Below are 10,455 nucleotides of genomic sequence, written 5' to 3' on the forward strand. Positions count from 1 at the left end.
GGGGGGGGGGGGGGGGGGCTCTCGGTGAGTAAATCATTTTAATTGTTCTAATTCTAACCACCTAATGGGCATCAAACATCCTCCTGCCTTCACGACATTATTACTAGTCAATGGTAGGAGTGAATGACGTCTGTTTTTTTGCTGGTTAGACTCCAGTTTCAGAGCATCCCCCCCCCTCCCCCTCTGTGTTAACAGTGGTTATGTCTATAAATAGGTAAGTAAAGTTTAAATTGCCTCAGCCTTTCATTGACGTGTTCTTTTACAATAATAGAGTGTGAAATCTACATAGGTGGTGTCTAACTTTAACAAAAGAAGTCTGATTTTGCACATGACATGAAGCCACTTGTCGAGTCTAATAAGATCTGCTTTCAAGTGACAGGTGGAGGCATGATTTTTGATTCTGCAGAAATCAGAAATCAGAGAATCACACATCCAGGGCACTTTTGCGTCTATGTGTATGTTTAAAAAGGATGTTTGTCAAGGCAGGTGTCTGGTATTTCTTACGGTGCGCTCAATTGCACAAAGAAAATGTGTTTTATTTATCTGGATTTGTTCATGTGAACGCAGTCTTCTTAATTTAAGCATGCACCATGTTTCAGTAGGAAATCCATGAGGCCCCTGGGCTGTGAGCAGCAGAAGCATATCATCATCACATGTTGATTTTTATGTTTCTACAATGTTTTTTTTTAAGAGAATATAAGTTAAAACGAGCCTTGACTTCCAGTTTTGAAGAGATTATTCTGAGCTCAGGTACAATGGAAGTCAGTGGAAGTTTAGAAGTTTGCATATTCTGCACTCTGGAGACACGCTGAGTGAAGTTTAGTTAAAACTAAAACATTAAAAACACTTATGACCGCTTCCACAAACCTAGAGAAATTAGATTTTTAAAAGCAAGACAGGAAAGGGACACACTATGAGCCTAAAATACTTAAAGAAATGGGTTCAAAGTGATCCACATACAAAATGTGGACAAAATAAATTGTGATTGAACGAGAAACTAAATTAATCTAAAGTTAAGTTAAAAAATTGAAACTGTTACCAAAAATCCTGACAGGTAAGGAGAGTTATTGATATACTATCATTCATACACAGAGCAATTAGAAGTGTGTACAGATACGTGGAAATGCATTAAAAGAAGAAATTACATTAAAAATATTAAGATACTTTAAATTCTTATAATATTCTCAAGATGGTAGTTGGCCGATTTAGTGATGTACTGCCCAGCTCACCTATTTGTGGTGTGTGTATGTGTGTGAGTGTGTGTGTTATTCTCACCCGTGGGTTTTTCCAGCGGCTGCTGTGGCGGCTCGTCATGCGGGTGAGGTCTCGAGCCAAGCCAAACTCTGTGAGCTTCACCTCCCATGGAAACTTGTTGACCATGATGTTCCTCAGAGCCAAGTCACAGTGAATAATCTGCGCAGGTCACAGCAGCACCGGTCAGCACGGTTCAGACCAGGAACGCTAACGCTTCTTTTTTAAACGTATCTCTTATGAAAATGCATATTGCCTGCTGCCTTGGATGCCAAAGGTTTAAATAAAGATTTTACACAATCAGTCAGCACTCAAGTATGTGTTGAGGATGAATCTCAGCTACTACCACACCAAATCTTTGTCAGAATCTGTGTTTTTTTGGTTGTTTTTGATGGTGATTTGGTTACTGTTTTCACTTTTGTTCCTTCTGTTATTATATCATGTTTTCTGTGTTTTTGTATTTTTGAGATCTCTTGTGTTTAATTTCATTTCTCTGGGGTTTTCTGTGCCACGAGTTTCCTGCTCCTCAGTCCTGCCCCTTACACATACACCTGCTCCCTGTAGTCATTAGTCCCGCCTGTCAGCCCCGGTCCATTTATTCTTCCAGTCCTCACTCACCTGCAGTTGGTCATTTTGGTGTTATGCCCTGTCTGGTTCTCCTCTGTGTTTCTTGTGTTCTTTCTGTTTTCTGTCTTTCCGTTACCTTGTGTTTTGCTGCCGCTCCAGCCTTCTGTTCATTCTTATTAAATCTTTATTCATTTCAACAACTCCTTGTGTCAGCCTGCATCTATGACTCAAACCTCAGTAAACAATTTTCACTCAATATCTCTCATGTGAATCTATTCACTGGTTCATGAAATATCTTGCTATTGAACAGACAAATAAACACACACATGCCCAGGCACACGGGCAAAAACTTTATTTATCGCTCCACCTTTGCTTTTAGCAGCAGGCGATAAAAAGTTTGCAAAATGACAAAGATGTCTCCAAAGTTTAAACCAGATGTTAACAAAACATTTCAATATTTTAACCAAATAGGTTTAAAATCTCACTCGATGTGTTGCTCCTTAAACTGGCCCGAAACAACATGAACACCATTTGGATGTGAACCCAAAGGAGCATACTGCTTTTAAATCTTTTGGTGCCAAATTAACTGTGTCAGACATGATCAACAGATGTGTCTTAAATTGCATATTGTACTTTAAAAAGGTTTAACATGAGACCTAAACTAGCCAAATGTGTCCAAACCGGAACAAGAATATATGGATTGTCTATATTATCTTCTATTATACAATTAGAAGATATTATAAAATATCATAAAAAATAAAGTGATATTATAAAATATTTTCAGATTAAGACTTTTGCATAAAATTTGTGTAAAAGTGTATGAACAAACAATATTTCTTCAAATTGGAACTGAATTTAGCCATATGGCATGTATTATACAATTAACAATAAAGAGCATTCTGCCACAGACTTACGTTTTTGGAGCGTAAGTGCTGCATTGCCAGAGCGATGTGGTAGGAAGCGATGGTTAGGAGGCTCGGCAGTTCAGGATCTCCACTCAGGTGGACTCTGTTGGTCTGGAGGAACGTCCTCAGTGTGCCAAAACTCACATATTCCATGATGAGAATGTAGGGTTCTGCACAGAGGGAGGGTTCGGTCAAACAACCTCAGGGAAACAAATCTGAGACTTGGTGTTGCACACGCTGTGCAGTAATGGGATAATGCCTGAAAGTTTGTCAATAAAACTGTAAAAATGTCTCTGGTGAACGCACATTGGTAGTACGTGTGGTAGACGCGTAAAATATATTTTAATTAACACTTAAATTCTCTCCATTGCAACGTGTTTGAAAAGTTATCAGAACTTCCCTGTCCTCGGAGTCATCTTATTGAACTGATAATGTGACATCTGAAGGTGATGGTTGGGGTTTCAAAGTAAAGGACAAGAACTGCATATTTTCCAGAATAATTTTTTTTCCTCTCCATTTAACTTCATTACCGTGAAGTACTTTGTGTAGGCCGATCACTTATAATTCCTTTAAAATACAGGTGGTAAGGCAACAAAATAAAAATAATACCAGTGGGGTGAACACTTTAGCTTTTTTGTGTTGTATGAAAAAAAAAAGACCCAACAACAATCTATCTCCCTGCGGTGGAACCTGTCGATGTGCCTTACGTTCTGCCGTGTTCCAGTCCAGCAGCTGCAGGATGTTCTTGTGGTGGACCAGTTTCCTCATGATGGACACCTCCGTGTCAACATGTTTGGGACGCACCCCTAAAAACAACACACACACAATCAAACTAAAACCTCTTTCTTACTGCAACACACCATTTTATGATGTGTGAGTGTAATGCACTCATGAGAAAAGACATCAGCTGAAAGGTTTTACTGTAAAATTCAAGTAAATCCATCCCAATCGATTTTCACCCCGTTTTTATCCTGATTGTATATTTTGTTCTTCAATCAAGACAATGAAAAGTTCTGTTATCAACACAGGATAATCATACACGCTTTTCTATATATTTAGTGTCTTTGTTAAATGTTCTTGTTTTACTTAATTAATAAAAATATTCAGAAAAGTTTCCAATTAGTTAATCAGCTTGGCATAAATGAAGCATAAATTCCTCCAGATGAGTGAAACATATCAGATCCTGGACTGAATCATAATAACAAAGAGCTCTCTCTTTCTCTCTGTCTGTCTCTCTGTCTCTCTCACACACACACACACACCTCCACCCGCACACCCTCTTACACACAACAAGTCCCCCCCATCCCCCCCCACACACCTTCAAAAAGGTTTTGTGTAAAACCACATCCAGCAGCTGTGTTTAATACTGACACACGAGTGCAACAAAAGCAGGATTTTAATTCAATAAAAAACATGCAAACACTACATTTTTTGTAACGTTTCTTCATTTTGAGACACATTCTTCAAAGCCATTCATGTTAAAACCAATAAGAAGCTCATTTTGAATAAATCCTGCCCCCAGCACAGCTTCATCCTCAGAGAAATATTCAGTGCTCTTCACCTTCCTTGCTGATTTTGCAGGTGAACATGCTGTGACCGTTGCACGTCCCTCGGACCATCCGGGCCTGGTAAAAGACCCCCTCCTTCCCTGCTTTGATCAGCTGCAGGAGATTCAGGTCTGGCTTGGTGAAACGAGGACCCTTTGATTGAAACATTCAGGATGAGGATGAGGTTGCGGACGGTGACGGAAGAGCACATGAATCTGTGTGACGTTACAGTGACGACTGGCACAAATCAAGCAGCAGTGAAACAAATAAGCCGGCAGAACATGAACACCGTTTTCAGTTTGGCCCTGGACTTTCAGCTGCTGCGTGTTTATCTAAGCGTTTGGACCCCGGTGTGTCAGCGGTACCTGCTGCAGGCCTCTCCATAGCTTCTTGCTGGAGGTCCTGACTGTGCTGCTCTCTGGCAGCCGGCTCCGTGGAGTCTGTGGAGTAGGCTCCTCCACCTCCTCTTCCTCCTCTGCAGGGGCCGGAGGGGCCCTAGGCACTGGCCCCAGAAACGACCTGCTCTCCTGCAGCCTCTTACGGGTTTGGACTAAGGAGCGATACCTGCAGGAAAAGGAGCTTTTTACAGAACAGAGCTTATAATAAAGTAATCCTCATTAAAAGCTCTGACACAGTCAAGCTTTCCTTAAAAACGGATGTAATGTAAATATAAATTAGGGATTTCAAACATCTCATATAATTTAAGAATTGTTTACTGGATTATGTTTAACCTTCTTAGCAATTCAACTTTAACTGGACTCATTCACCAACATCTGATTTTTAAAATACTGTTTTAGGCTAATCAGCAGGAAGGAAGATAACGTTTGAGCTTATGTAGAGAAATGACAGAGATATGAACAGAGACAGAGATCGTTCCTCCAAGTAAATTATTTAAGAAAACTATACTTCTAAGCAATATAACAAACAGAAAGCATCCACCATTTATTTAGGCAAAATGATGCATTTATGCCTTTCAAAAATTCTCTCTCCCACAGGTCAAAGCTGTGTCTCATGAAAACAGTCTGGTCCAATAATTAAATCAGACAATCCACCGAATTTTATAAAAATCTGTTCATAACTTTCTGAGTCATCTTGTACACAGACAGACAGATGCTACCAAAACTATAACTTCCTTTGAGGAAGTAATCAAAGCAACCAAAAAAGGAACAAGCTGAAGCTTATTTATGTCCACTCCATGTCAAATAATAATAATAAAAAAAATCACAGAAATCCTCAAGATGGAAAAAAACCCAACAACCAGTAAAACAAAAAACAAACTTAGAAACTGATTTCCCTGATCTTAAATACACCCTAATCTTCACATTAAAAACGCCTTCACAATATAATCCATAATTTACTTAAACTTTAAAACTTTTTAAACCTAAATACTGATTTCTTTGTTCTCAACTCGTCATCAGTCTGTTCCCTAATTTACCTCCCAGAACTGAAACATCTACATTTAACATTACTTATGACTGGACAACTTTCAAATATACATACCCCTCATAAATCTGTCTTAATATAAAAAAGACTGAATAGAACCAGGAGGGTTAGTATTATCATTATAAACAAACTGCTGCATTTTTCAACAATCTGGAGTGAATAAAAAGATTATTAGTATGTTCATTATAAGAGGCTTTAAGTATTATTCTGAAAGTTCCTTTCTGAAGTCTAATTATCAGGTCTAAATTTGTTTTATATGCATTTCCCTAACTTTAAATGCAATATAACATGTACGCCGTTACAACAGAGCAGTAAAATAAATGCAAACATTTCACAGCCAATGTTCCTCTAACTCACCACAAAATACCAGCGGATTTAAAGAACTTCCTTTTGATATAATCTGTACCGTTTGAGGTTTTTAACAGAGTTTATTATCTATAATCACACCTAAATGTTTGCTTTCATCTTCTCTTTTAATTTCAGCTCCATTTACCTGAAGTTATATCAACATAATTGTTTTTTTTTTTGACCAAAAATAGTTTTCTATCTACTGTTTTTTCTAATTCTTTTATATCGACTCCTGAGCTAAATACATCAGTATCGTCTGCAAATGTCAGAGTTTTTAACTTTGTTACAGAACAAACATCAAAGAACGAAGACAAGAACCTGGTTCTCTATAACCACAAGTTATGGACATATTTTTTTAAATTTTTCCACATTTGTTTCAATAGTTACACAACAGCTATTGTCACGTTCCCAGACTTCACTATAAGGCCCACGCCCTCTTCTCGGGTCGTTTCTACATTACAGAACCATCAGAACCATCCTGCGGTTCTGTATCATCACTCAGACATGTCTTTAAAAGTGCAATCATTGTAAATTGTTTTTGAAATGTGGTAAAAGTTGCTGTAGAGACTCCTACAATTAAAGTGACTCACAGAAAGGTCTTTTATAGTAACATGAAGCTTTTTTTTGTCTGTATAAAATTCACAAGTTATGTTATTCTGGTTGCTCTGGATCAACATCTTTTTCCAAGCTCTCACCAGGGCTGTAAATATCAGCTCTAATCAACATCTTCAACATTGAAAATCTGTTTTTTCCTGTGAATCAGATTTGAACGAACAAAAGTTTGCTTGTTTCTGGTACTGATGACACAAAACTGGAGTTTTTTGCTTCGGCCGCATCATTGTTTCTATATCTAAATATGTATTATTGTGTAAGAGTACCAACAAATTCATCTGCGCCTGCATGTGATGGAGCCGGGGTGTTTCAGCCTCACTTACTTTTTGAGAAACACGACGCCCAACACCAGGAACATCAGAAGGGTGAAGGAGAAAACAGAGACGAGGATGAAGAAAGGGGGCTGATCTGGAAGGGAAAAACAAAAGTTCCAGGAGCACGCAAAGCAAGACAACGTCCCTGGATCTGATTTCTGAAGCCTGACAACCTCACCTAAACAGCTGGTGCTGTTCGACATCTCCTCAGTCAGGAGGAGAAACTGCTGCCCTTCAACGGACTGAGCTGGAGACGGTTCAGAAGCAGAGCTCGAAAAACGTGAAGATCAGATTTAGGAGACCGTGGCGAGCGTGTAGCTACACCACAGAGCAGCCTCGCCTTCGGGGATGAAGTCCTCTCTTCTCAGAACCTGGCACCAGGCACGATTTCAGCTGCTCTGTTCGTTTCGTTTCCCTCGCCTCGGCGTGTAAGCCTCTGACTTCGTTCAGCTCAGCTTGCATGCGAACCACAACACAGGCAGAGGAAGTGAACAGAAGCAGCAGGTGGTTTGCGATGCACAGCACAGGAATCGGTCCACTGCAGAGTTAACAGGTTAGGACTACTCCAAGTCGTGTTTTGAACTCTGTGACTGAATCTGAGTGTAAATGCTGACAAACTTGTATTTGTCTTGTATTGTCCAATGACGTTAACCTGCTCGGTTGTTCCTAAGCAGCTTTTTTATGAACTATACAGTAAAACATACATCTACAAAAGCTACAACAGAGAAGTGAGAGGGTCAAACTTTGAAGTGTTTCATTGATTTTTGTGGTTTAGAAAGTGAAATCCATCCAGCGGACGGAGCAGTCTGACTGGTAAACTCTTCTCATTTGCTTCTGGTGCTGAAACATTTGGTGTTTGTGAGCCTGGATGAGATGCGAGGGGGACAAGAACAAGAGCTCGAAGTGGGGCAGAGACCCTGAGCTTGTGGTTTCCTCCCACAGCTGCAGCACAAGCTCAGGGTGAAAACAGCCAGCTTTGTTCTTGCAGAGGAATTCGAAGTCCAGCAGAAGACAAGAGATTCGAAGCTCTTTATAGGTTTATTTACGAGAGACACTTTCTGATGAAACAATGAAACTCTAATATCCATCAACTGTCTTCTCTAAAGCCCCATATCGTCACTTGGGACTTCCCTGTAACCTGTGTAACCTGAGACGACAAAAAAACCCGGCAAATTTTGATCTATAGACGGAAATCAAAATGCCCCTTCAGTCATGCAAAGTCTGATTTTCTGTGACCTATTTCAAGTTTGACCAAAGTGGTGTACAGAGTCAACAATAAAACATGGCTCAAACAAGACAAAAATAAATAAATAAAATAATACATAGTAAGACATAAAATTAGATCAAACTATAAAATCTATACAAGAGAAAAATGAAATGGAGTCAAATATAATCAAATTTTACAAAGTGTTAAAAGCTGAGGAAAATAGGTGGGTTTTAAGAGGCCTGTCTCAGATGGAGGGGGAGTTCGTTCCACAGGTTAGGAGCTGCTGCACCAAAAGCACGACCCCCCCTCAGCTTCAGCTGGTCATCTGATCTGAGAGCAGGTGGGTTTGTAGGGAGGCAGCAGGTGGGGTGGGGCCAGGCCATTCAAAGAGTTAAAAGCAAATGCAAGAATTTTAAAACTGATCCTAAAATAGACAGGCAGCCAGTGTGGTGAAGATAAAACGGGGGAAATGTGCTCGAGTTTATGTGTACCACTTAAAAGCAGCCTGTCGGACCCTCTGTAGTTGGGCAATGGAGGATCCACTGCCCCCCCCATACAAAGTGTATGACAGTAATCCAGCTGGGTGGTGACAAAGGCATGGATTACTGTCTCAAAGTGCCTCCTTGGAGGGATGGGTTTCCATTTGGCCCGCTGCCTTAAATGATGAATCATGAACTCTGACCTCAACTGAGGCCAGCAGAGCTTTAGATGTTCTAGGGTCTTTTTGGGACCTCCTGGAAGAGTCGTTGATGAACTCCTGGAGTCATTTTGGTTGACCAACCACTCCTGGGAAGGTTCACCACTGTTCTATGGTTTCTCCATTAGTCAATAATGGCTTGGTTTTTTGCAATTTAACTGAACTTGGCTTTCTAATCATTGTGCGGAATCAAAGTTAATTTATGGTTTAGCAAGGGGGGATTACTTTTCTACTCAGGGCCAGGTTGGTTTGGAAACCTTTTCTATCCCTTATTAGATGAAATCATCCGTTGAAAACTGCTTTTTGTTTTTACTCAGGTAGTCATTTGTTTGCTGATCTGAAATGTTTGACAGAAAAACAAAACCAGAGGAAACCTGTGGTTTGGGGGCAAATAGTGACTCACAAGATGCGTATCTGGCTAACAGGAAAACAAACACACCCAAACAGACATGGGCAAAAACATTATTGCCCTTCTGCCTTTGGTGACCAGAGATATTTAAAAAAAAAAGGGCAGTAATGATGAATACGCAGCTGTAGATTTTCAGTCATCCAGGTAATCCGAACTAAACACGAAGCTCCTCGGATGAGAAAGAAAACGCCTTCAGTCCGGACATTTTAGGTTGATGTTGCTCATCGGGATCAGTGATGATGACAGAGAATAAGCCGAGCCCACTCAGCTGATTTTTTTCATCCCACATCAACAACAACAACAACAACAACAACAACCAGCTCCAAACTGAACAGAAATCCATCCCAAAGTAAAAACTGCAGACTCGCGTCACGCTGCGAACTGGATCCAAATAAAACCCTCCATCAGCCTGCTCGTCATTTCATCTGCAGTATTTAATTTGTTGCTTGGTTATTTTGTTACAGATCAACATTATCACTCCATATACAACTACAAGTACAGGATTTTGTACAGCTCATATTCAAATACATAGCTTTCATTGGCTTATTTACAAAACACTTTGTTTTATGTACACGTTTCTCATGTCAGTGCAATGTCACGTTGTTCCAACAAACATGTTACCAAAAAACTTCTTTAAATTAAACCAATAAACAGTGAGGAACTTAAATAAAGAGGCTACAAACACTGACGGACAGCTCAGTAGTAGATTGCACCCCCCCGCCCCCCAGGGAGAGGGTGGGGTGGGAAGGCCAGGGTGGGGGTCTCATAGGATCAGTGTTTGCCTAACCTCGGCTCACAATTCAGTTCTTTTGGGCAGATTTATTTTTTTTTGTTTTTTTTATTTTACATTGAAATTAACCCCTACTTTTAACAGTTGGATGTTTTTTTTTTTTCCACTAACGCAGTTCACGCTACAAGATGTTCAACGGCACATTCAAAAAAATAAAATAAAATAAAACAAAACAAAATAACCCTAATGTGCCTATAACTGAAGCCATTCTTACAAAATGGGTTTTTTTAGGTTCACAAGCCTCGACTGCAGTTTTCCCTTTGAGCCACGGGATGGCGTTTTTCAAGCACCGACATCGAAGTGGACATCATCTACGGCTTGGTGCAAAGGCAGGAAAAAAAAAAAAAGATCCACCAAGCTGGAGG

The 10,455-nt window shown here is 39.9% G+C and overlaps 1 protein-coding gene across 2 annotated transcripts in view; it reads right to left on the bottom strand.

The window, feature by feature from the left end:
- si:ch211-167j9.5 (tyrosine kinase receptor Cad96Ca) overlaps positions 1-7,547 on the bottom strand; it is a 16,118-nt gene extending 8,571 nt beyond the window's left edge. Inside the window, exons 1-7 of one of the 2 annotated variants that reach the window (XM_037979358.1) lie at positions 7,166-7,547; positions 6,997-7,081; positions 4,636-4,834; positions 4,285-4,423; positions 3,431-3,529; positions 2,733-2,893; positions 1,276-1,413 (exon numbers count right to left, since the gene is read on the bottom strand). In XM_037979358.1, coding sequence (XP_037835286.1) covers positions 1,276-1,413; positions 2,733-2,893; positions 3,431-3,529; positions 4,285-4,423; positions 4,636-4,834; positions 6,997-7,081; positions 7,166-7,190 — 846 coding nt within the window. In that variant the 5' untranslated portion in view covers positions 7,191-7,547. The remainder of the gene's footprint in view (positions 1-1,275; positions 1,414-2,732; positions 2,894-3,430; positions 3,530-4,284; positions 4,424-4,635; positions 4,835-6,996; positions 7,082-7,165) is intronic. The other variant, XM_017422017.3, reaches the window with a different exon arrangement.
- Between the last annotated feature and the right edge of the window lie 2,908 nt (positions 7,548-10,455).

Source organism: Kryptolebias marmoratus, linkage group LG2, assembly GCF_001649575.2.
Source record: "Kryptolebias marmoratus isolate JLee-2015 linkage group LG2, ASM164957v2, whole genome shotgun sequence".
NCBI lineage: Eukaryota > Metazoa > Chordata > Actinopteri > Cyprinodontiformes > Rivulidae > Kryptolebias > Kryptolebias marmoratus.